At 40.9% G+C, this 27,943-nt stretch overlaps 1 protein-coding gene across 1 annotated transcript; it reads right to left on the reverse strand.

Annotated features, from left to right (window-relative positions):
* Positions 1 to 2,321: 2,321 nt before the first annotated feature.
* LOC112111202 (general transcription factor IIF subunit 2) lies at positions 2,322 to 27,943 on the reverse strand. Its single transcript, XM_024206519.3, has 6 exons — positions 27,799 to 27,943; positions 24,257 to 24,330; positions 23,750 to 23,768; positions 22,534 to 22,678; positions 6,721 to 6,759; positions 2,322 to 2,455 (listed from the first exon to the last, which is right to left on the reverse strand). The coding sequence occupies exons 1-6, from the start codon at positions 27,862 to 27,864 to the stop codon at positions 2,322 to 2,324; spliced, it is 477 nt and encodes a 158-aa protein (XP_024062287.1). The 5' UTR covers positions 27,865 to 27,943.

A 27,943-nucleotide genomic window follows, 5' to 3' on the forward strand; every position in this document is an offset into this window, starting at 1 on the left:
CCCCCCCCCCCCCCCCCCCCCCCCCCCCCCCCCCCCGCTAGCCGGGGTGCGCACTCCGCTGCCCAGGGTCTGCAGGGCCGGGAGTCCCCCTGCACCCACGCTCCCACCGCCCCGCAGGTATTTTTTGTTTGTTTTTATTTTTTCTTTCCTTCGCTGCTCCAGCAGGCGGGCCAGTTTGTCGTCCCCCCGCCCGCCACTCCGGCCGGGGGCAGGTTTGTCTCTCCCCCCCCCCCCCCCCCTGCCCCCGCCGCCGGCCGGTTTTCTCCCCCCCCCCCCCCCCCTCCCTCCGCCGCTCCGGCCAGGGGCAGATTTGTTTTCCTCCTCCCCTCCCCCACCCCCTTGCTGCTGCGCCGGCAGGGCATTTTTTGCTTTGGGCGGCAAAAAAGCCAGAGCCGGCCCTGTCCTTGTCACATATGACTTCACAAGCTGGAAAATGGTACATTTCACACTTGAATGGTTTTTTTAACTATTAGGTTTTGTTTGTTTTTGGAGAGTAATTCATTGGAGTATTGCACCATAACTGTTGTTGATAACCATATTTCACAGAGTTACAGCTTTCCTTCAAAACATTATTAGTAAATATATGTTGAAATATTTAAGTGGAAGAAAGGAAATCTAATTTGAGCCTAACTAACAGCAAATCTTTCTTAAATTGTTGCACAAAATTACATAACCTTATACAAATTTCCATACAAATTTTACTGCTCTCCCTGCTCTACAGAATTGTTTGCACTGTATTCCATGTTTTCTAGTGCAAATGTCATCAAAACCTAAAATACTCTAAATAATTTCCTTTCTTTCAACATTATTTCACATTCCTTACTATATTAGGTTTCTCTATCTACAGACAGTTTAAGAATTAAGTATTTGTGTCTACAATTTGCCAGCACATGAATATTTGTGGCAGACAAAATTTACACACTAGGTTCACGCTGTACTGCCTGAGGTATATCAAATAATTTACTCCTTTTGCTTGAATGCACAAGGGAAACTGTAAAAAGGATGCATCTCTTCCCACCAGAACAGAAGGCATCAAGATTGCCCAATGGCAAGTTCAGGAAAAGAATACGAGTGACAAGTTGTCCAAAAGGAAAATATGCGTTAAGTAGCAGTTGTTCAGGGCTTGCTATGAATTCATGTCAAGATTTTGAAACCTGAATTTAGATCTGTTAAGTGTACGGATTGGCTTGCTACAGCTCCAGGTATCTCATAGATACATAGCTTATCATTCATATCAACTAGTGAATAAACATAGAGGTCACAGACATGCACATACTCTCAAGGAACAATATCAATTTAAAAGAAAAGAGTAATTTTATTTTCATCTATAGATAACATCTGTATATACCCACTACATACAAAAGCTGTGTGAAAAGAATATTAAGCTTGCAAAGTTAAGCTTTCAAAATTTAGAAAATGTCAGCACTAAGGTTGCCCATGCAACTTTAACTTAGACAAGTGCATTATGTCACAGTCTTTAATTATATGACCACACATTTCTTCCACAGCACCTGTCTCACAAAGGATGGATGGTACTCAAGGACTGAAGCTGCTGTTGAGTATTTCTTTTTATTCTCACCAATGTGGCCCTATACCTTCTCTACTGTACACCACCCATACCTTGCACTACATATGGAATTGATTTCTCCATGAGCTTTTCTATGGCACCCATCTCCATAGTATCTGAGCCTCAAACATATTCATGAATCTGTCTTTGCAGCACCCCTGCAAGTTAAGGAGTGATTTTACACATGAGAAATGAGGACACAGATTTTATGGCCAAATCTCACAAGAATTTCCACTAATTAAGGCAGTTAGGGATGGATTCTTCCAACTCCTTATTTGTGTTGTTAGCACTTTGTATGTTCAAGGCACAGTATATGCATTAATTAAATCATCCTCATTGCCCATGTGAGGAAGATGGGTAGGTATTATAATCCTCATTTTATAGCTAGGGAAATAGTGACATGCCCAAACCCACATAATGAGCCAATGACAGAACCAGGATTAGAATTTAGGGCCTCCTGGTTCCTAACCCAGTGCTCATTCCTGGAGACAGTGGTATGTTACTGCTGAGCATCCACAGCTTCCACTGACTTCAGTAGTCGTAAGTGCTCAGCACTTCTGAACATCAGGCAAAGGTGTCCCACACTGGGCACACAGAAAGCAGGTAACACACAATTAGTGGCCACCTCTGAAAATGTCTGGTTAAATGACTTGCTCAGCATCACATAAGAAGTCAATAAAACAGCCCGTTCTCCTGCGTGTCATTCAGCCGCCTTAACCATGACACCATGTACTCTTTTCCTACACTCCTCTGCTTAATCCACTTTACACCTTCCAACTTCTGCAGTGAATAAGTTAGGGATCCTACAGACAACAGCCTTGATCAATACACAACCCTGATTCAGTGCCTGAGCGTTGACCATACTACACATTGAATGAAGCAGGATCCCTGTAGAAAAAATAGTATGCAATCATTCTAATTGAAGACTGGCTCATAAGGCGTACACAGAAAGGGACTAGATTAAGGTTAAGTGGGCAACCTTATTTCTGGTATTTCCTAACTTTTGAGTGATTGCCTTAGCAGCCCTCATAACATTCTTTTTGCATAGCTTTTCTCTTCTTCCCATGTAATTTCCTCATTTTTAAAAAAGAAAGAAAAATAATTCTATAATGAGTGGGTAAAATTGATAATTAGAAATGTGTTTATTATTTCGCATTTTCTTATTTTATTCATGTTCTGCTGAAGTCTGTATCTAGACTGCTAGTCTAGATTAATAAAAGAAGGGTGTTGCTAAACACTGTACAAGCATACGTAAGAAATCATCCTTGTCTCAAAACTGCTTAAAGTAAACTCACAGACATGGCAGACAAAGGGTAGGGTGAAGAGAGATGCTATACACAAGCAGAATGATCCAAAGGTAGTTTGCAAATGTCATGTTAGATTCATGACTTTTCTGGAAGAGAAGAATATAAGAATGGCCATATTGAGTTAGACCAATGGTCCATCTAGCCCAATATCCTGTCTTCCAACACCGACTGGTGCCAGATGCTTCAGAGAGAATGAACAGAAAAGGGCAATTTATCAAGTGATCCACCCTCTGTCATCCAGTCTCAGCTTCTGGCAGTCAGAGGTTTAGGGACACCCAGAGCATGGGGTTGTGTTCCTGACCATCTTGGCTAATAACCACTGATGGACATATTCTTATCTAATTCTTTTATGAACGCAGTCATACTTTTGGCCTTCACAACATCTCCTGGCAACAAGTTCCACAGGATGACTGTGCACTGTGTGAAGCAGTACTTCTTTTTGTTTGTTTTAAACCTGCTGACTACTGATTTCATCAGCTGACCCCTGATTCTTGTGTTATGTGAAGGGGAAAACACTTCCCTATTCACTTTCTCGACATCATTCAGGATTTCACAGACCTCCGTCATCTCTTTTCCCAGCTGAACAGTTCCAGTCTTTTTAATCTCTCTTCATAGGAAGCGGTTCCATATCCCTAATAATTTTTGCTGCCCTTCTCTGTACCTTTTCCAATTCTAACATATCTTTTTTGAGATGAGGTGATCATAACTGAACGCAGCATTCAAGGTGTGGACATACCATGGATTTATATAGTGGCATCCTGGTATTTTCTGTCTTTTTACCTATCCCTTTCCCAGGGCCGGTGCAACATATTAGGCGACCTAGGCGGTCACCTAGGGCACTAGCATTTGGGGTGCAGCATTTTCTTTGGCGGCGACTGCAGCAGCCGGATCTTCGGCCGCCCTGGTCGTCGGCGGCATTTAGGCGGAGGGAGCTGGGGCAGGGGGGCGCGGGGAGGGCTGCCTGCAGCAAGTAAGGGGGGGGCGGCACGCAGGGGAACTCCCCGCCCCAGCTCACCTCTGCTCCGCCTCCTCCCCTGAGCACGCCGCCCTGCTCTGCTTCTCTCCCTCCCAGACTTGTGGCGCCAAACAGCTGATTGGCACCGCAAGCCTAGGAGGCGGGAGAAGTGGAACAGGACGGCTGCTCGGGGAGGAGGTGGAGCAGAGGTGAGCTGGGGGGAGAGCTGCCGCAGGGCTCGGCAGGGGGGGAGGGTGCAAGGTGGAAGTTTCGCCTAGGGCGCGAAACATCCATAGTTTCTAACACTTAGGTTTTTTTGACTGCCACTACACACTGAGCAGAGGTTTTGAGGGAACTATCCACAATGATTCCAAGATCTCTTCCTTGAATGTTAACAGCTAATTTAGGCCCCATCATTTTGTCTGTATAGTTGTACTGTATGTTGTATGTAGAAGGGTTAACCAAATAAAATAAATGTGACAGCCAAGATTTTTTTCTGTAAACATTGTGATGTAAGTCCCACTCTAGCCATCAATTTATTAGTATCCATCCCCTGTCTCTAGTTTTTTAGATTCTAAATTCTTCAGGTAGGGATCATCTTTTCATTATGTGTACACAAGTGCCTAGTATAATGGGACTCCAATCCCTGATTGAGGTCTGTAAGCACTACTGCAATACAAATAATAATGAGGCACAACAAAATCCCAAACTGCTGCACTTATTTACATGTAAGCATGTGGTCAACAGGGGTAAGTCACGTAGGGTGCCTATGATGGGAGAAGTAATCATTTAATAATTCCCCAGAAGAGGAATGGAGTGTGACAGTTCTACTGCAGTCATGTATATATACATAGATACAATAAAATAATGTTAAAATAATACAGCATAAATGGTACCATTCTGAAAGATTTTAACAATTACTAGCTGCTGTACATACACCAGCTGAAAGCAGCAAATCTCAGCTTCCAGGTAGTATAAAACTTTCACCTCTAAGTTCATTACAGACCAGTTGTTTAAGTCACAACACAGATAAAATACAAGAGTAAAACAGTAATCAGAATGAACAGATTTTAACAAATAATCGTGTAACATTCCCAACTATAAATACACTATGGAATTGTATAAATGCATTCCCAACTCAAACATTTCTAAGCACTCATCATGATCCCTTTGACATGGTTAGTCCATTTTATCAAAAAGCATCTCAATCAGCTCAGTACTGGAAACCTATCCCTTCTCAGAAATAATTATTCCCAGTACCCAGAACTAAATAGTATGCTCTTTCAGCAACCTTTAAAGCTAAGATGTGATTCAAATAAAAGTCAAAATATTGGAACATTAAAAGATTTATATGGAGGTGGATGAAAAATAATATTCTGGTGAGTCATTCTGAAACAGTTAATATTGGACATGTGTTTAAGGATTGTTTTGAGGGAAGACAAGGAAGAAGCCAGTCTTTGCAATCCATCTAAATCTAAAATCCCTTTCATTACCCTTTACTGAGTGTCATCATAGCCCTGACTGTACTTTATTTGTACATGTAAATGGTAACCCATGTTCTGAGAAGACTTACATTTCTCTCCACATTTTATGTTAGCTATGTCTAATATCCCCATTCCCCAAGTTCTTACTTAGTATTGGCCCTTATTTCCTTCTGCATTTTAATGATATTTTCATTCTCCATCAAACAAAAGCTTTTCATTTCAAAAAAGAGGAATTGGACCTTTTCCTAAGTAACACTTAACACTATAATGCTCTCAGGTGCTCATTTGGAAACTCCAGCAACGTAATCATATATAAACATGTTGCTGACCCTAGTAAAATCAACAGAACAGTTTGTTTCTAGGCAAGCCATATCTGATTTTCTGCGACTAATCAGAGGTAGTCCAAATGTACGTGTGACTTCCTTCATACCATACTACTCTAACTTTTGATAAGAGCACAAAAGACTATTTCTATACTTATTACATTCTTTATTGTAGCAACTACGGCTCATCATTTGAAAATGTAGTTTTCCTACAGTTAGAAAAGAAATCTTAATATACACAGATTGGTTATTATACAAAATAATTCTTTAAAATGCTTGCTTTGACACACAATTTGAAAGAGACAATGGATCCCACCTTCTCAAAATGTGTATGTGCAGACTTTATTTTATTAGTGTTCATGTTGCGCATTAACTGATAGATATTTCTTGTGCTAAACTTCCTATCCCAGTGGCTCTCTGAACTAAAGATCACTGATGTGTGCTCCATCAATTTGAACTGATTTAAATATCACCATCATCTTTAACCCTATTTGATAAGCCACTTTTGAAACAACCACCTTACTACTGATCCAAGTATTATTTTTTCCTTTCTTGACTCTTCCTTGACAATTATATCCTGTGCACAACAGTTAAGTATGCAGAATCGAATGAATGCAATACAACCAATATATGACCTTTTTTGATTTCTGACTCTGTAGGGTTAAACCCAAATTCCACGTTTTGGGAATGAGACAGAATAAAAATACTTTCCCATCAAAAAGTCAGAACAAACTACAAATTATCAAACATGAGACCACAAAAAAAACATAAACCCAAAAACAGAAATACTGAATCCAAACACTTAAAAAAAGATTCTAAGAAATATTAAGGATTTACTAGTCTTCCTTTCCTAGTAACTTTACATTTCTTGTAAAAATCTATGAATAATTTAAGTCTCTCAGTATAGCAGTCAATCAATTCAAGTTATTTTTCAAATGTATGGTGTTTCTCTATCTAGTTACCCTGAACAAACCTTTAAGAAATTAGCACACTAAAACTAAAATAGAAAAACTGAAAATGAGGATTTCTTTATTAGATGCAAAGCATTTCTCAAGTGTACCAGGCAGTTGAGTCCAACACTTACCAGCATTGCTGTTCTCAGATTTTTCTTCTGGCTGGCTTTCTGCAGAAAAAGAACAATAATGTTTCTTTGATCTTGGAGTATGACAAAAATTATTCTAAAGTATGTCTAAGAAGTGACTTGCAAAAATCCAAGAATATACAAGTGGATAAAAGGGATGAGAAATAGCACAAACACAGGAGTCATTTCCTTAGAGTTTATAAATATACTTTGAAAGAGGCAATTCCCCACAAAGAGCAACAAAAGTCTCATTTGGAGTCCAAGCCTACAACAAACTCCATGCAGGAGCACCCCTAAGCTCCTGTTAATAGGGCTCCATCTGAGTGCAGGCAGCTGCCTATATGGAGTCAGTGACAAGACTGGATTTAAATAATGAATAGAAACCTTCTACTTCACTAGGCCATGCTGGTCAAAACTCATTTTATTTTGTAGGTTTAGAAATGCAGACTGATCTGAAGAGAGATCTGCATTCATGCAGTTTGCAAGGAGTAGAAATGAGGAGAAGACTGGATACAGTTGAACCAGATTAAGTCTCTATAGTCTGTTAGATATATATCCTGGTTTCAGATGGAGAGTTTAAAGAATTTCCAGAATATGGGTAGTGATCGTTAATTAGCATGAGATAATCACCTCTCAAACAATCTATTCTACAGCTATCTTGCAGCTTAGTATACAAAATAAGAGTTTGTTTCTGTAACCCTACTTCCACAGCTGTCTGATTTACCATTTGACTATTATTGTTTCTATAACTGTAGTCCTAAACAGCCCCCAAATGAGACTAGAGCCCCTTTGTGCTAGGCACTGTATATACACAGAGTCCCTGCTCCAAGGCACTTATAATAAAATAGACAGGACAGAAGGGGGGGGGGGACGACGACGACAGAGTGATGAAGTAACTTGCTGAAACTTACAAGCATCCTATCCCCTATACCGGAGGTGGGCAAACTACGGCCCGCAGGACACATCCGGCCCATAGGCCTGTCCTGCCCAGCCCTTGAGCTCCTGGCCGGGGAGGCTAGCCCCCACTGTCCCCACTCCCCCGCTGTCCCCCACTTCCCCACAGCCATGCCATTGCGTGGGCAGCGCTCTGGGCAGCGGGGTTGCGCACTCCTGCCGAGCAGGCGGCACAGCTGCCAGACATGCTGCTCTGAGCGGCATGGTAAGGGGGCCGGGGCAGGGGGGTTGGATAAGGGATGGGGGTCCCGGGGGGGCAGTCAGGGGGTGGGGGTGTGAATGGGGTCAGAGCAGTCAGGGGACTGGGAGCAGGGGGGTTGGATAGGGTGTGGGGTCCTGGGGGCGGTTAGGGGACAAGGAGCAGGGGGGATTGGATGGGTCAGGGGTTCTGAGGGGGCAGTCGGGGGCGGGGGGTCCCAGGAGGGGGTGGTTAGGGGACAAGGAACAGGGTGGGTTGGATGGGTCAGAAGTTCTGAGGGGGGTGGGAAGTGGGAGGGGTCGGATGGGGGCGGGGGCCAGGTTGTTTGGGGAGGCACAGCCTTCCCTACCTGGCCCTCCATACAGTTTTGCAACCCCAATGTGGCCCTTGGGCCAAAAAGTTTGCCCACCCCTGCCCTATACTAAGGTCTGCATGGCACAAACTACAGATACACAACCTTGCAAGAGATGGAAGACAGTGGATATATTTGACTGAATTGAACCCTAAACAGCTACAGAATTCTGTAAAGATATATTTCTACACAGAAGTATGACAACTCAAAATTAAACTGAATTCTTTCTCCCTGCCTCCACCTCTCCTAAATGTTTTCCAGGATTGGGAATAAAACCAGTATTTCCTCCTTTTGATGCGGTGTCACACCAATAGGAGATATTTGTCCTTAGCTACTCAATTCAACAGACTTGCCAAAGCGACCATTACAGATTATTTACTTAGATCCTAGAGTGGGTTATCACTGTAGTTCAGTGAGTATTTTTTATTTATTTATTTATTTTTAAGTCCAGTTTGTTTCCTCATTTTCTGCCTGTGAGGACTGACAGGCTAAATGCATTAGAAAAAAATGAAGTCTCTCACAAAAATCTCCTTCTAGGCACTGCCTCTCGAGGGTTCATGATAGAGGGTACTATTTGCTCAATGAGAGAACAAAATCAACTATCACATATATCTACACATAGAGGATATATTATAGCTTTCTTGCCCTACAGCATCCCCAAAATTAGTGCAGATTCCTGGCAACATTCAAATACACTGGCATTTTATTCCTGTAGGAATAATATAACATGTCTTTTCCTGTTCAGATGCCCCTTTAACATGTTATACTTGTCATACATACGTTGTACGGTATTACCCAAACATTAAGGTAAACAGTATCCCAATTTGGTTGTACAGGTAATTTATTTCCACAAAATTCTGTAAGCACAACAATGTACGAGCCTTACTGAAGTCTCAAATGGACAAACTATAAGAGATAATCTATCCCTAACTAGGTTATAAAATAAGGGAAAAGTCATTATTAAGGTTATAAGAGTCATGATTTTTTGGTTCACAAGCTGCAGACACTTAAGTTGTGGTTTTAGTGCACGGAGACATCAGCATGGGGACACTCACAAGACGACACTCCCATGGGGGTTAAGTCTCAGGCTTCCTCTTAACCCGTTTCCTGACAAGGCATGAAGACATGCCCCCTCTCCCCCAGGGAACCCCAGATGGAGCACGATCACATACACGCTCCAGCACCTTCTTCCAAGCCATGCAGCCTCCCTTCCAAGGCAGTAGAGCAGCACAGAACACTGTGTCCCTCACCTGGCTCTGGAAGGCAAACATAATGGAGGGGCAAACAGGTCAAATCTGAGTGAGTGGCTTTGTGACTTGGTGCAAAGGGTCACAATGCCAGTCAAATCTACAGCAACTATAAAAAGTTGCAGTTACTACAACAAAATTATGGCCTCCAATTTTCTTAAAGCCTTGATCATTATAGAAAGCTATTTCGTAATTCCAGAGTCTATTACTCCTAAAGCCTTCAAGTAAGCTCTACCACAGGTCATTTCTCAGCATTTGAGCAATGTAAGGTTTGTTATTCAGCTAAGATGTGGTGGGCAAACTTTTTGGGCCGAGGGCCACATCTGGGTGGGGAAATTGTATGCAGGGCCAGGACAAGGGGTTGGGGTGAGGGATGGAGGGAGTGCAGGGTGTGGGAGGGGGTGTGGTGTGCAGGAAGGGGCTCAGGGCAAGGGATTGGGGCAGAGGAGGGGTGCGGGGTGTATGAGGGAGCTCAGGGCAAGGGTGCACAGGGGTGCAGCAGGGAACTCAGGGCAGGGGGTTGGGGTGCAGGAGGGGTGCAGCAGGGGGTTGGGGTGCACAGGGGTGCAGGGTGCAGCAGGGGGCTCAGGGCAGGGGGTTGGGGTGCAGGAGGGGTGCAGGGTGTACAAGGGGGCTACCTGCATGCCTGCCCTGTCCCTGCGCCGCTCTAGGAAGCACTGCGGCCCCTGGGGGAGGGAGGGCAGAGGGCTCTGCATGCGCTGCCCTTGCCGTGCCTCCAGGTACCTCCCCCGAATCTCCCACTGGCCGTGGTTCCCCGTTCCTGGCCAATGGGAGCTGTGGGGGGGGGGGGGGGGGGAGGGGGGGTGTGGCCTGGAGGCAAGGGAAACGCACGGAGCCCTCTGCCCCCCCGCCTGGGGCCCAGGGACGTGTTGCCGGCCCCTTCTGAGAGCGGCGCGGGGAACCATGGCATCACGGGGGGCAATCCCGCGAGCCGGATCCAAAGGGCCCCGAGTTTGCCCACCCCTGAGCTAAGACTACTGCATAAAAAGGCAACACGCTTAGGCAGTTCACATCATTCTGAGAGGTTTTAGATTCTAGATAAAGTTATCAAGTTCTACAAATGGGACGAGTCAGTTTGCTTTTACTTAGCCACAGAATATGTCCTCAATAGCAGATATAAAACTAGAATTCCAGTCTTAGAAAAATATTCAGCCCCTTCCTCATAATTAGGCAATTTGTTTATTATATGTAGCCCATATGTTTTCATACACATTTTTGGGCCTTCCCTCTCTTTCAGTACTAACTTCAGACACTTGGAGGAAGTACCTCTTCTGCCTAGTTACTAAGTATATTTTATCACTGCAAATTTGTTCAGTCTCATTGATGTAGGAGTAAAAAAGCCAAATCCTATTACCCAACATTCTGGGAACCTCTCATACATCAAGGTGGCTATATAATCTTTAAAGTTACTACAGTAGACATGTTGCCAACCCCATTCCCCACACAGTGAATCAACTTTCACCACCTAAAATTTATTTTGCACTTTATATCCTCAACATGCCTTATTTGAATTTATACAAGAATTGAAAAGGTTGCTTATCCAAGGCTCAGGACATTCTAGTTAAAACAACAAAAGTGAAATGAAATAGCTTAGTCAGCCACACTCAATCAACTAATAAACATCTGTTAATCTTCACCACACCCATTAGGAAGGGTGAGCAAACACCATCCCCATTTTACAGATGGAGAAGCTGAGGCAGAGAGATTTGCCCAAAGTGAGTGAAGGGCTGGTATCATCCATCAAAATGCAGTCTGTAAAGAAGTCAGTTGGAGTAGTATTTTTGGTTTTCTGATAATAGAATGCAGCTCCTTTATGATCTTTGCAAATATTTTGGAATCTGCATTAACGAGATAGATCTAAAAGGCTACTGTTGCTTCTACTTCTTTTGATCATGTGGCTGTCAATGGGTTTTCTCCTCCTGCTGCTATAGCTCCACAGTCAGTCCGTAAAAAATTCAAGTACATAAAGTAACAAAGGTATTAAATGAGACCTCAAGAGGTATCTTGGACAACAGAATGTGTGACTAAGTGCTAGAATCACAAGAGTACAGACAACTGGAAAGGGTGGCAGGAGCAGGAAGGATATAATTTTCTGGGGCTCTATCTTTCTCTTTTTTATAACTTTTCGTTTTATTTTTCAGAAATTTCATATTTCATTTTATCCTGAGTGGAAGCCCTGGGGAGTGTCCTGCCCTCTGAGGGGGTTGGACAGATATCAAGAAAAACAGCAGCTTTCAATAATGTGGCAGAAGTTATTTTGTTCAACAACAACAACTGAGCTGAAAACTCATAGACCATAATTTAGCCTTACTGTGGTTTGAAATAATAACACAAGATGCTAAAAATATTGAAAACTGAGGAATTTATAGAAAACAAAAAAAAAGTGATTATAGTGATGTTAGCAGCATTGCTTTAATGAAGGAGGGGAGAAATATTTTTCTAGGACTGTAATCACTTTCTATAAGTAAAATCTTTTCTCCAAAATTCTTAAAATGGCTGGTACGTCTGAGGTTTCAAAGATGTCAACTGGTAACAACAAACCTTAAGTACAAACTGTGAATATTAATACTGGTTGGTACACAATTGCATGTGAAGAATCTAATACTGCAGTAGTGGCTCTGCATGCCAGCTCAGAAAGGGTTTTCCACGTGGGAATTAGCATGGAAAAAGAGACTAAGTCAGTTGTGGAAAAAGAAAATTAAGTCGTTATGAGGGTGGAGAGACAGTGAGTACGACATATTAAGAGACATGGGCAGATGAAGAGAGAGGGACAGAATTACCTGAAACTTTGAATGCAATCACAAAAAGCTTGAAATTGATGCACTGGAAAGTCTCTAAGAGAGGAGTATCAGTCAGAAAAAACTGGCATGGATGAGATTAGCAGCTGCATTTTTGATAAGGGATGTAGGTCATGATAGTACACATAATCAGTCCATCGAACACTGAATGCCTCTTGGAGAGAGATAGATAATATAGTTATTTTCTGTGCTGTTTATGTTGGAATTCTCTATACTATGACTGTTCAACAGAAACAATTTCTTACATAAGATTAGAAGGTAGAAATTACTAATAGGTGTTCAGAAACCACACTGAGCCATATAAGAAACTAGACAGCTTTAGTTTTAAGAATTTGGTTATTTCCTAGATTTTTCCACCCACTTTTAAAAAGAAACATTAACACCACATTTTGTAACTCAATGTGGCAGCTTGATCTATGAATATTTCAGACATATAGTAAGTTTAGAGTAAAAAAAAAGAAGAAGCAGCAGCAGCATTTAACTTGCATCTAGGAACAAGTCATTAGAAAGAGAAAGTCCAGGACCTATGGAGCCAAACTCAAAATTCCACGTAAGCGGGACCAACTCCACCCAATTTACTGGAATTATCCACCTTATACTAGGTTTGAATTGGCCCATAGTGTAAAATCTACACATATCCCATATGTTGGGCCTGATCCTGCTGTTCTGAATCACACAAGTAGCACATTTTTCCAAGCAGTTCTACCCAAGATCTAACATAGTAAGAAAAGCACTTTTCATCATCCATAAATCAAATATTTGAAAGTAATGTTAAAATTTACAGTCAGCATTTCTGAGCTACCTGCTGTCACAAAGTGATGTAAGGGGCTACTAAAATAGGATGGGAACTGATTTATAGTCACATTCAGAAAAGAAAGTGTACTGCTAAATATTTAACATAATCACCCTCCAATTTTTGATCCAGGATTGAAACGGTCAAATAATGCTACTTTCTAGCCGCATGGTGGCTGCCAGTAGAAAGCTCAGAAATGACAATTTTAATCAAACATGTCCAGTCTGAAAGAGAAACCTTACCCATATATTAAAAAAACACCCTCATTTTGCTCACTGTAGCATATTGGAATATATGCAAAAACCTCCAAAAACATCCCCTCCCCGCCCCAAAAAAATTACAACTATGATAACTGATGACAAAGATAAGACAAAATGACTGGAAGCACAAATAGCATTGTTGCATAGCAACTGGTGATGCACATATAGTGATGTTTATGGAACAGGATGTAGTTCATATTTATTGCAAAAATAAGACCAAAAATCAGCCAAGACAGCAAGAGAAACAATTGTGTTCTGGGTTCCCCGTGCAACAATCATAGAAACCACACCTTCCAGTTACATAGCTTTCGTAAACTGATCTTCAGGAACATTACCCAGGCATTAGTGTTTTACTGAGCAATAGGATACATACACATTGCAGATAACATACACTAGTATCCTTACCAAAAAAGGCTGCATAAGCCAAACCAGCCAAGTAACATTTCTGAGAGGTGGGTATCAACTATCAACCTACACTAAATAGATACTCCTCTACCCTGATATAACGCTGTCCTCGGGAGCCAAAAAAATCTTACTGCGTTATAGGTGAAACCGCATTATATTGAACTTGCTTTGATCCACCGGAGTGCGCAGCCCCGCCCCCCCGGAGCGCTGCTTTACAGCGTTATATCCGAATTCATGTTATATCGGGTCGCGTTATATCGGGGTAGAGGTGTATTTCAATTGTTATTTTGTAGTTGGACAATACAGCAAATTAGTTTGGCATTTTGTACCTGGTGTTTTGGAATGAAGTACAATGCTTCATATAGTTCCACAGAACTGTTTTATAATATACAATGTGTGCAAAACTAAACCAATGGGGACAGGGAAGGAATGCAGAAATGCATCAACACACAAAGCCTAATATGCTTTTAGGAAGCATACAGGTAGGATGAGACAGATTTTTAAAGGTATTTCAGTGCCTCAAGATGCAGATAGGCACCTAGTCACAAGGATTTAGACACCTAACTCCCATTGCATACAACCTATATGGATACATAAGTATGATCAGTAAGCAGACTTATGTACAGGCACACTGTCTGAATCAAGAACCAAAGTGGGTTTGCTTTTTTTCACCTTCCAGATTTTAACAAATAGTAAGTAACCATCTTTATCATGACAAGAACGAGAACTGGAGGCTCTCTCAGTAGTCCTGGAGTTATGCAACATGATACTATGTGGAGGATCATCTATTATGCCTCAGGCTTGATCCCTTACCCGTTCAGGGAGGTCCACAGAGAAAGAACAAGGTGAAGTAGTGGCTGAAGTGCCTTAAATCTGTATAACAACCTCCCTCTAGCTACTGTTAAGAGCAGCAATGGCAGACTTCAGAGGCAGCTATATTCATCCCTCCTTTCTCAGCCAGAAAGGATGGTCACTTTCCTGAGGTCCACAGGAAGAGGGGGGAGAAATAAGAAAATATCTTTGGGCTAAAAGAAATTAGTACTGTACATTTAATCAATTGGGTTTTTATGAAGTTTTTTGTTTCATTTTGTTTTAAAACTAATACAGTGTTTAGGAAAGGTGTTGACTTGAAAGCATTGGAAAATGAAGTACTCCATTTATCTACAGAACAAATGCATTTCACCCACATTGTTTTACTAATGTCTAAACCTGGACTCAGAAGGAGCATTTAAAATGGAAGAATGATTTCCAGGTCAATTTTGTCTTTGGGCCACCTGCTCAGATTGGCACTTCTACCAGCATTCTTGTTAATTGTAGTGCAGTTTGTGACAGACATTTTTAAAACAGAAACAGGAGTGAGCTCATCAACACATTCCATGGAGGTAAGGAGATGTAGTGATAATTGGCGCCTGGTGGGCTTACCCCGCCTGTGAACATCACCAAGGGAAGTTGATAAAAGTTTATGAAGTGTTACAATAACCTATAACAATGAAAAGGTGCAAAAGGGAGAAAGCCCGAATTAGGACAAACAAAAAGACCAACTGATATTAATTTAAGACTGCATTAAAATCATGTTTGGTAAACAAGTGAAGTGTGGGGTCAGAAATTAACAGAACAAAATTAGCATGATGGAAATTAGGCTTACCTGGTGAATAAAATAATGAGGGGATGGGCTATTGTACCCATCATCCCCTTTTGGGGTCCCTAAAAAAAAAGATTTTGGGTGAAAGCAAGTACAAGCAAGTACTATTGCTGACTGAAAAGAAAAAGAAATAAAAAGAGGAGCAAGCTTCACCATTATCGCTGCCACCCCCACCACCTCCTGGGACATTGGGATCCATCATGACACCACTGGGCATTTGCCATCCTAATCCTGAGAGATGCCCTAACCAAACCAGACCAAGAGAGGGACCCAGATGACATTTTGACTTCCACTGGCTCCAGATGTATCCCAACCACCACCTGGGATGTGAGACTTTCTGTGTGTCCCCTACCCCTTCCCATCTTTTCCTTTCCCACCTTACTTCTTCTCTTTCCTGTCCTTCTCCATTTTCTTTCTGTCTAATAAAAGTCTCATTTAAGTTCATCATTTAGCAGCAAGGCATTCCCTGGGAAATATCCCTTCCTCTTCCACCCACTAATTTCACCACTTCAACCAAGCTTCACAATCATCATAGCTGTGAACAATATTAAATTGTTTGTTTAAAACGTATACTGTGTGTATATCTATATAATATATAGTTTTTTGTCTGGTGAAAAAAATTTCCCTGGAACCTAACCCCCCCCACCCCGTTTACATTAATTCTTATGGGGAAATTGGATTTGCTTAACATCGTTTTGCTTAAAGTCGCATTTTTCAGGAACGTAACTACGTTAAGCAAGGAGTTACTGTACGATGACCACACTCTAAGTACACTGCCTTTTTAAGTAGATCAGCAAATTGAGTCTGCAGCTGCTCCGAGCAAGCCCTCTCTGTCCTGAGCCCTGTTGTGTCCCACCCCTGCTCTATGGAAATGGGGTAAGCGAGGAGCAGGGGGACACCCTGACATTAGCCCCCCTCTCCCTCCGCACAACAAGCAGGAGGCTCCTGGGAGCAGCTCAAAGGTAGAGGGCAGGAGCAGCACATGGCAGTGTGGGGAGGCACAGCTGAACTGCCGGCAATTGATAGCCTGCTGGGTAGCTGACGCAAAAGGAACTTAGGGGAGCGGGGAGCTGATAGGGGGCTGCTGGTCCACCCTAGTTCCAAGCCCCCACCAGCTAGCTGCAACGAGCATGTTCTCTAATCGATCAGCAACGTAACAACGTTAACCAGGACGACTTTAAGTGAGGAGTTACTTTACTTGATTTTTAAACTTAATAAAAATAAAATTAAAGTATAACAAAAAAAAGCATGGAAGGAATGTAGGCCCACATTAGATTTGGATGAACCCTGGTTTTAAATTGAGTTGGGATTAATAGCTGGAACTGAGCAATAGACTCACGGCATGCAACCAAAGAAGTCATGAGAAAGAAAAGCTGTTGTGTTAAACTTGTAATGAACCTTCAAAATAGCTAAAGTAACAGAAATAAATATAGTTAATTGGGTACCAGGAGCAGTAAATAATTGGCTGTATAAGAAACTCCTTCATCAGGCCTTAGCTAGGGTCTAATAATTGGCAATGACACCACTTGTTTGTTAAAGGGTATAAAAAAAGTTAACTCATAAAGGGTTCATACCTGCCTGCCCAAGTTGGAACTGACCAATATGGGTTTAAGCACCCCTGGGTTTTCCCCATTTGTAAGTATCTTAATCAAATACTTATAAGTGTTTTGTTACCGTTTGGAGATAGTAAACTGCTTATTATTTAGGTGTGTTCAGAGCAACTGTATAAATACCATACAGCCTTTGGATTTAATAAAGGAATTTATCGTTAAACTGGGGCCATGCTAATACCCTACATATATAATAGTAATTCCAACAAGCACATTTTTGGCTTCACTGTATATCATCACACAACTTATAACAGTCATGTAACAAAAAATCCACACATGAGAATTTTCAATGGTCTGGGCTTAGTGAGAGGCACAATTACAGTTTATGAATGCTCACATAATTCACCCATTTGTTGCCTCTTAAACTAAGTTTGTATAAAATCACTGGGGCAGGGGATATCTTCCTATAAATCTATACAGTGCCTTTGACAACTGGGTTCTCACCTGCAGGCTCCAACATAATGCATATCACATATTTTTTATGTTATTTCTTCACTAAGCAGTGTTAGTCAGACAGACATGCTGTTCGGTCCCACTGAAGTCAATAGAAGCATGATCAGGACTTGTACCATTAAAATCCTTTTGGATACAGACAAACCTTAAAGCAGACGAAAATTGCAACTGTGAAGGGTACATCTACACTGCAGCTCGGGGTGTGATTTGCAACTCTTGTAGACATACCAGTGTTGGCTTTAATCTAGCTAGCTCTCTAAAAATAGTAGCGAGGAAGTGGTAATGTGGACTTCTGCTTGGGCTGCTAAGCCCACCTAACCCCGTAGGTACATATTCACTTGAGCCGCCCACGCCACTGCGCTTTCAATGCTATTTAATATGAGCTAGCTAAATTAAAGCTAGTGTGAGTAATCTACACAAATTGCAAATTACATCCCTTGTCCCAGTGTAGACATACCCCACAACTTCAGCAATGCCCAAAAAGTCCCAGTTGTGAAAAAGGCCAATATGATTCTGGGGTGTATTAATGAGAGTGTCAAATGTAAGATATGGGAGGCAACTGTCCCATTCTATCTGGCACTGGTGAGGCCTCAGCTGGAGTACTGTGTCTAGTTTTGGGTGCCAAACCTTAAGAAAGATGTGGACAAACTGGGGAGAGTTAAAAGGAGAACAACAAAAATATAAAAGGTTTAGAAAACCTGACCTACAGGGAAAGATTAAAAAAAAACCTGAGCATGTTTAGTCTTGAGAAAAGACTAACATCCTGATGAGCGGTCCTGATGACAGTCTTCAAATACTTTCCAGGCTGTTATAAAGAGGACAGTGATCAATTGTTCTCCATGTCCAGTGAAGATTGGACAACTAATGGGCTTAATCTGCAGCAAGGGAGATTTAGGTTAGATATTAGGAAAAGCTTTCTAACTATAAGGGTAGTTAACCATTGGACTAGACCGCTAAAGGAGTGGAATCTCCATTACTGGACATTTTAAAGAAAAGGTTGGACAAACACCTGTCAAGGTCCTGCCTCAGCAAAGGGGACTGGATATGATGACTTCTTGAGGTCCCTTTCAGCCCTACATTCCTATGATTCTATGACATGCACTAGCTACTGTCCAAACATAGAGGAAATAGAGTTCCATGCTCCAAAGAGCATCCAACATACTAAGAAGGCAATGAAAGAAACTGTGTAGGGGGGGAAACAATACCCAAGCAAAGTAATATGGCTGATGATAGGTACGTCTTGCTACTTACATTTGTTTTCAAATTAAACAAGGCAATAAATTCCTTACCCCTTACCCTCCTTTCCTCCCTCCACAATTCAGTCTACATCTTTTGTCATAGTAATTTCTAGATTCAGCTCCAGTGTCTTTAGGCCACTCTCTTCCAATAAATTAGCAATTCATACATAAGATAAATAATGAAATAGGCATTGTGGGAAAAGTAGATCTGCAGGAAGGATTTAAATGAGATATTAGTGACTTTACAAACCAACCCAGAAAACTGCATTGCATGCATAGAGAGTACCATGGAAAAAGCACAGATTGTTGTAGGGGGAAATGGACAAATTGTGCATCAATGCAGGCATCACGGGGGAGCGGGGGGCACGTCATAAGATATAGGTCAAGGCTATTTAGGGCTTTGAAGGCTATTGCAAGAAGCTTGAGCCTGATGTGGTATAGAAGACAGAAGTATTCACATTTAGATTCTGACCACATCACCCGAGGAGCATCAAAGATGATCCTAGTGGTGGTAGCATATATAGACTGAAGTGGAATGATGTGTCACAGTGCTTCTTTCAGTGGACTACTCATATAAGTAGAGTTACACAGGTTAAGACTTTACAGAATCAGGATGTAACTGTAAGTTTCACATAAATGATTTTCATGGATTCAGTTCATATGGCATACACAGATAAATACACAACTAAAAGATGCTAGCTTGGGTTGTAGAAAAAAATGTAATTCTAAGTTAGCCATACATGAATACACAATGCAGCCAGCTTTACTCAGAATATTGCTAGAGTGTGTTTTAAAAAAAAGTCACAAGATATTCTTTGCATCAGACACAAAGACGATTTTCAAAGGCTTGTAATTTGGTTAAATCAAAACTACTTTTCCCAGCAGAACACCCAAAGGTGCACTCTCAATAGTAGCTATTTCCATGCCAAATTTCAGTTTAATATCCCACGCCATTTTGATACTACAATTGTACAAGACCGGGTTGCAATGATTCTCTTTTACTTTTCCAGTAACAAGGATTTCCTCCCCCCCACTTATAAGCAAAAACAGTTTAATCTTATTTTGAGAAGTTTGAACAAATATTCATCATAAAGCACAGACCAAGCTTGAAAAATTACAGCAAGTTGTAAGAGACTGAAAAACGGGGTCAGAACATTAACCATTTTACAACTTTAACTATAGTGGTTGCTGCTGCTTTTAATTTATCAATCAACTTGGCTCTTTAAATTGAAGTTGAGGACTTCCCACTGCCCCTAAACAAAAAGGCCTAGAGATATAGATTCCTTCCCTTGTTTGCAGAACTTTTTTCTCTTAAAGAACAAGTATGAAATTGAGTAACTTTTTCCAACTCAGAAACAATGCATGATAAAGCAATTATGATCTAAAGTACCTAGGCGAGATCACATCAGAAAAAAATATCAGTGTTGACAACTGAATGAAACAAAAATACATTTGATTTCACCAACTGAATATATGAATTTAGTTTCCAATTTACAGAAAACTAAACCATTCTACCAACCTTTCTGTATACAAAGTAAATCAGTTTTCTGTGTACCATGCTATCTTTGCTAACAGAAGCACAATTCATCTAGCAATTGAATTTGGTTTTATCTAATTACATTATCTATTATATTGACTTAGCATACTAATCACTTAAAGGAACCCACCCACTCTGCTGCTAACTATGCACTTTATACTAACTTAGACTGTAAAACTTAGAATATTTAGCAATTTAGTGGACTTCCCTTCTGTTTCAAAAGGGCATAACCCATTCTGAGATCAGAATTGTGTATTTACGACAAGCAGTGCTTCATAAGAAGTAAAGTTGATGATCATTTATTTTATCTTGAAAGACTCCTCAGATTTAGCTAAAACATTAATGCCAAGTTCTGGTCTGGCTTACACTCCAAGACTGCACAAGACACAAATCAGGGGAGAAAGTGGCTCAAAAAACTTTTCTACGCATTATTCTCCATTAAAAATGAGAATCAGTATTTTCCCTTGGTATTTTTTACCCCGCCTTATTGTCTAATCCATTTGAAGTTCTCTAGGATACACCTAGTCAGATAGCAGATGGAAAGTGTAATAGGAATCACTCTCATATAATTACCCACTCTAATGCGGAAATTTAAATTTTCCATTTCATTGCCTTATGACAGACACAATGCAGTCATAAACATGTGTGCCATACAGGGGTATGTTGTATCACCCAGCAGTTCATCGCAATAAGTAGGTCTGTCCCTTAACCCTTTTTTAAAAACAAAACAGTATCTCAGAGACTCGTGAACGATCCCATGCATATGGTGTCAAGTTTAAAGCCTAATTATTACACTTCAAATGTCACTGTTAACTATTCCATTGTTGAGCATTCATATTCAGGTAATGTGTTTATCCACTCTAAAATATAGTGACAGATATTTGGGCAAGATGCAACAGGGGCAGCTAGTTCCTGGCCAGTCTTGCAGGAGTGGAAAATGAAGAATTCAAACCATCCAAAAATCCAGCGTATCCAAATGTATAGTCACCTCTGAACCTGCCCAAAAAGGGGAGGGAAAGCATCATGAACTTTATTTGCCTGTTGAGGACTCCCAAACATTCCAAGATGCCTGAAGCCCCAAATATCCTCTACTAAGCTTTCAAGGCATCCAGCCTTTCTTTTCCCCCACCTTATTTTGGATGACGCTGCCACACATTTACAATATACAAATCTGCAGCACACAAAGTTCGGGGAATAGATAACATTAATTTAGTATCAGAACAGCCAACCAGCAAAGGGAAAATATACTGACTATTCCACAAGAGGAAGGAGAGCAGTGAAAGGGAGGGTACTATCATAATTTTGATGTTTCCATCATATAATGTAGGCCTAACATGCTCATAGAACATGGTATCCTGAAAATGCCCCACACTTACCATGTATTGCTACTATAATATCAGTGACCTACACATAATGTAGGTCAAGGAATTTGAATCCAATAGACAAAAATACAGTTATTTTTCATGCGCTCCAAATACCACATTACTATTACACTTTCTGACAAAGTGAACAACTGGAAAGTTTGACGAATGATGATAGAAAAAAAATGAACATAATTCAAAATTGTTTTTCATCAAACTGTAGCTAGATTCCCGACAAATCTATCCTTTCCTCCAAAATAAGTGTTGAACAAAGCAACAGTTTTCTGCTGGGTCATCCTATCAGAAGCACAAGTTGTGATGAAACCCAAAGGTTTTGTACTGTACTACATTCTTCCCCTCTGATCTGTTCAGCAGGCTGATATTGGAATGTACAATACAATCCTTTCTGGAGACATTTCAAGCCCTTACTCAATTAAAAGAAGAAAAACAGTCAACTAGAATGAAGTGTTATGTGCATGCATGTGACCATAAAACAAAGCTGAAAGGTCTTTATTTTAGACCAGGGGTAGGCAACTTATGGCACACGTGCCGATGGCGGCACGCGAGCTGATTTTCAGTGGCACTCACACTGCCCGGGTCCTGGCCACCAGTCCGGGGGGGCTCTGCATTTTCATTTAATTTTAAATGAAGCTTCTTAAACATTTTAAAAACCTTATTTATTTTACATACAACAATAGTTTAGTTATATATTATAGATTTATAGAAAGAGACCTTCTAAAAACGTTAAAATGTATTACTGGCACACAAAACCTTAAATTAGAGTGAATAAATGAAGACTCGGCACCCGACTTCTGAAAGGTTGCCGACCCTGTTTTAGACCTATCAATTTGATAGTGTCCTTTTAACCAACTATCATGCTGAGATTATGAATCTATGCAAACATGCATGACAGGAATTATATTAAATAATTTTCATTCTAACTTACCTGCTGAGCTTTCTGTAAACACTGTTAACGTCTGTCCTCCCACACTTTGCAAAAGAAAAGGATGTTCTCTGGGTGCACTGACGGAAGCAGGTTTTCCTCCAATATCATTGATACTTGCAAGATCTTCATTCAAAGTAAATGATACCTAACACCCACAATGAACATAAAATTACTACATAGACCTTTTAACTACATAGATTTTAGAGCTTAGGAAACAGGAAGAGAAAGAAAAATGAAATAGTACAATACAATTTTGAATTTTTCAAATATATATCTGGGATCTAATTTTTAATATATTAATCTTCTGAAATATTTTATTCAACATTTTCACATAGGATTATTTATATAATTTACTCAACAGATTTTTATTATCTCCTCTTGATGTCAGAGAACAATTAATTGCATTTCATTATTTTTAAAAATGTTTGAGAACCTAAGATAGTTATACCTTTCAATGTAGATATTTTAAATGTTTCACACAGCTAACTTCACTTTTGAGAAAGTGTCAGCAGCATATATTACAGCCAACTATGAGCCTGATCAAACCCCAAAGACAACTGGAGTCTCTCCACGTATTCCAGTGAGAGTTAGATCAGACTCTAAGATGGTAAATTCAGCTTTTACCCACTGCTGAATTTTTGCTAAGTCTCTTCCAATTCAATGTATTGGTTTGCTCTGGGGTATACTGAATCATGCTGCTACCTTCTCATCTAACATGAAAGGTAAAATACTTGGTAAAGCTATTATTCATTCAATTGCTAATAAAAGAAATTAATCAGCTCCCTTTGCAGATGAAAAAGACCCTCAAACTCCCTAATACTTTATATTTAACAAAACCAATGAATTAATACCAAATATGATATGGTATATTTCTGAACTCTTACTTCTTTGTTTCCAACTTTTTCTGCTTAATATTAATACCTAGCTCTTATATAGCACTTTTCATCAGTAGATCTCAAAGCGCTTTATAAAGGATATTAGCATCATTATCCTCATTTTACAGATGGGGAAACTGAGGCACAAAGCAATAAGTGACTTGCCCAAGGTCACGCAGTAAGCCAGTGACAGAGCCAGTCACCCAGGTCTCCCAACTCCCAGTCCAGTGCTCTATTACAGCACTATAAGAGAAATTTACACTACAAAGAAATATACTTTAAGCAACACTAAAGTTCAAAATATAACACATTTATAGCCTTTGGATTTGATAATTACTTACTTCTGTTCTTCCTTGATTTCTGTAAAAGAAAATATTTAATGTTTTAGTTTCCATAATCTAATTTCACAGGTCTAGCTCCTCTAATAACAGCAGCAACCTCAAATTCTAGCTTTGTTCCCGTCTTCACTCCTGAGCTACCCAAGTACAAATGGGAAAATCAGCAGGAGCAAATAGAAGCAACACAATAGCATATAAATAAATTGATGGAGATTCTCTATTTAGATGTGCCTATTTCTGATATCTATGAAATCAGAAATGGTGTTCTAAAATATATCTACACACACCAGTATAATTTTTTGTAGTCATACTGTTTATAATGTACACTGATAATCACTGGGCAGCTATATTTCAAGCTTCATAGAAAAAAACAACTTGTATTTGCAATAAATATTATGCAATATAAGTAGTACTTCACTGCAATACACTACTGTATACTAAAAATAACTTTTTCAACTTCTGTAATAATTCTAAGAATTCCTACCAAAAAAAATATGGTGAACTACTTACTTGGCAATCCTCAGCTTCCCTACTTCACCCCTTCCTGAAGCTTTAGTCCATTGTTGTGACAAGTACTTGGGGACCTAAATAATGATAAATTTCAGGTAACTATGCAACAGATAGTTATATCAAAGATGTTATTGTTTTTTTTTTATTTAAAAAAATCCATTTTTTATATTGCTTTCTTTACAACAACAATCAAAATACACTGGAGATTAATATTTCTTTGCTAGGAAAGGCAAAGAGAATAAGTCAGCACCAAAACCTGACCATATCTAAACCTTCCAAAGCCTACCAAGTATCACCTAAGATGTATGGCTTAAATGAGACTAAAAGAGGTGATTACACATTGCAGCCTTAACACTTAACAGGACAGCTGAATGACTTGTGGAACAAAAAAGGAAGTCAAGTTTTACTAACCCTAAGGCCATGCACTAAAAAAGCGTTCATGTACAATGTTCTTTTTATGCTCTTCTTTTGACACTCAGAATGCATCAGAAACTCCAGCAAATCCACTTTTATTTTTAGCTTTGTAGCAATAACTTTCTAGGGTTTTACTAGTACAATAAAGTCATTCCATATTTGCATTGATATCCACTGTAGAAAGTATATACAACTAAAGGATTGCATATTTTGTTGCTTATGTAGGCAGAGCTGCACACCCAATGAGAGAGAGAAGCACCCAGCACAATGGGATCCTGATCCATGACTATGGCTCCTAAGTGCTATGGTAATACAAATATTAAATAATAATAATATTAAGCCACAGCCTGTGATGTATAGGCAGTATCAGGGGGCACCAGTAAGATTTATCTGCCAGCAGCACCAATCAGGCACTTGGTGGGCCTGATTTTCCCTCACTTATACCAGTGGAAATCAAGCTTTTCCAGATTTACATTTTCACCAACCTCAATAGGGTTCTGCCTATTGCTGCCTAGAACGTTCTCTGAAATTTTGGAATTGATACAACATGTTTAAAAGTTGTCACGTTACACACAGAACAAAAAAGATGCCATTAAGTGTAGAGCCTCACTTCACCCAGCTAAATCTGTAGTTGTATACTGGATGGGATTATGCAATCTATAGGAAGACAGGAAATGTCTTACACAATAAAACACCCACTATGGTGGATTTCTTTTAATTTTAGCAAGAACAATTAGGAGGATCAGTTTTCAAAAATCTTTTAACAATCCTGAATATAGTGTACAGAAACATTGCAATCTTTTTCTATGAATTCTGATTTTATTTAAATAATTTTAACTTAGATTTTGGAAAAGGGATTCCCCAGTTAAGGTCTGACATGAGGCCATGAGTGAATTAATAGCATCTGAACAAAACATATATAAAATACTTAAGATTCTAGAGACATGATCTTTATTCTTGGCTATGTAGATAGGGATAACACTTCTACCTCACAATTTGTAACATGACCATGTGGGAAAAGAGATGACATAAAGCAATACCATTTCCAAATAAAATACTCCTTAATTAGCACAACCTACTTTTCTATTTTTTGCACTCTAAAACCTCAAAGCCTTAGTTGTACTTACCTTTATTGCATATATTCCTAAAGCACCCACCACTGTAATATCTGGGCTATTATTACCTATTAAGTTGTCTCTCTCTGGGATACTTTCTATATTAGCTCCACACATTCTAATGTGAAACCAGGTTAGCCAGAACTGTTTTCCAACAGGTCTTTTCCCCAGAAATTAATTAACAATTTCAACATTGTTATACCTGGTCTTCATTAGCCAGGGAAATCATGTTGTGAACTGTTGTGGTAAAGCAGCACTACACAAAACATTCTATTGTTTAAAGAGAAATCTTAAAGAGATTCCTAACATGTTGGGGGACCTACTTACAAAAGTTTGCCCTGGTTTAAAAATCCAGTTCAGACCTGAAGCAGGTCTGCTCTCTCTCCTTCAGGTCTGAACTGGATTTTAAACCAGGAGGGTAGGTGGAAACTATGCATAACCCTTCTACAACAGTAGCAAACTATATAGCTGTAATTCACAAGTATTGCAGCAATGGTAGAAAATGTAACATGGGCAGGAGTTGCATGTTTTTACCATTGTATCATCTAGCCTGTGATAACACAGTGGTAAAAATGCCGAACTTATTGTAGTTTGTTGGCTTAAAAAAGGAGCAGTTGTTTGCAGTTACCAAGTTCAGTTCACTACCATCTTCACTACAACACCAAAACACGTTTGAACCATGCTGGGGTACTACAGAGTTGTGGGCTCCCACTATATGAAAGGAAGTACAATGTTACGAAGACCATAGGCTTAGTCAATACCAGCCATGGAAGTCATTTTTAAGTCATGTTAGCACCTATCTGTGACAAATTATGTTTTAAAAAGGTTCTTGCTATCCTTATTCTCCTCTTACTATAGAGAATGCACCTAGGAAAGTTCTGTTGCTGATAACCAATATCAAACTGGGTCCCCTTTCACCACCTCATCTCCCCAAACAGATTTGAAAACTCCTTGGTAAGCGTAGGTAGGACCAACTCATTTTCAACAGGGCTTTATAAAACCTACTAGTCAGAAACTGACACTAAAGAGGAAGTACAAAGACCTGGTGACAAGCCCACCCCTTGACCTTGTTCACATTGAGGATTTTCTGAAATCTTTTGTTGCTGCTCTAGCACCAGTGCTGCCAATGATGGAGGCAATAGCATAAACCAGCCACTGGCTTTTTTACCACTGTGTCATCTTGAAAATCCTAAGTGCAGCTATAACCCCAGGTTCTTAGAAGATAAAGTATGATGTGAATCCTAGCAGGGTGCTGACACTGCTTAGTGAGCCTCATCCATCTCTGCCCAAGGGTGTCTGATAAATCTGAAAAAATAACAGGAGTACTTGTGGCACCTTAGAGACTAACAAATTTATTAGAGCATAAGCTTTCGTGGGCTACAACCCACTTCTACGGCTGCTACTCTGAAACCTGATAAATCTGAAGTCCTCACCCCAGCTACAGGAAAGGAGAATTTTCATTCTCTTCTTCCTGTCACGGTCTCCTGAATGCTACTGGGATGGAGAGACGATTCCGCTATTTCATTCCCTCCCCCCCTTGCCTTGCTAGTGCTCACAGTCTTTGCCAAGAGCAGAGCGGCCGTTACATGCCACTCGTCAGTCTCAGGGTTGCTCCAAAGCGCAGCCACGGAAGGGGCCGGTCTCTGGGCAGTGAGCAGCCGTGGGACCTGCCCGCTGACTCTGCATTGGCTCGCGCGTGGCGAGGTCTCCGCAGCTCCAGGGAGACCACACGAGCCTCTGCTTTCCTGCGGCGACCGTAGGGGCCGCCAAGGGGAGTGGGGAAGTCCCTCCGCCCCCCGCCCCGAGCAGCAGAAACAGGGAATTGCTGCCGCCCTCCCCGCCGCCCCCACAGGGACCCCGCCCCGGCGTATTCTCCAGACGAGCTCCGGTCTCGGCCCCAGGGAGGGAAGGAGCCGCCGCAGCCCGCGGCAGGGCCTCCCTCGCGGGGCAGAAGCCGGGCGGCGGGGGCAGGATGAGTCGCTAGCCCGGCCCGGGGCCCGCGCAGCCTCTCACCTTCACCAGCCACATGCCCGTGTTCTGCTTGGCCCCGGTCAGGTCCAGCTCCCCCTTCTCACTCATGGCGGCCCGGGTCCGGGCGGGGGACGCGGGGACACGCGGAACGAGCTCGAGGCGCCCGCGCACACAATGGCAACTGCAT

Source organism: Terrapene carolina, unplaced genomic scaffold (assembly GCF_002925995.2).
Source record: "Terrapene carolina triunguis isolate 2854851 unplaced genomic scaffold, T_m_triunguis-2.0 Scaffold18, whole genome shotgun sequence".
Lineage (NCBI taxonomy): Eukaryota > Metazoa > Chordata > Testudines > Emydidae > Terrapene > Terrapene triunguis.

Excerpts from the sequence above, each read along its gene's own strand:
- LOC112111202 (XM_024206519.3), bottom strand. The coding sequence starts at position 27,864 with ATGAGTGAGAAGGGGGAGCTGGACCTGACCGGGGCCAAGCAGAACACG. Across the intron at positions 24,331-27,798 it reads CGGGCATGTGGCTGGTGAAG|GTCCCCAAGTACTTGTCACA; the intron begins GTGAGAGGCTGC and ends ATCATTATTTAG. Across the intron at positions 2,456-6,720 it reads ATCTGAGAACAGCAATGCTG|GGATCCTGCTTCATTCAATG; the intron begins GTAAGTGTTGGA and ends TTTTTTCTACAG.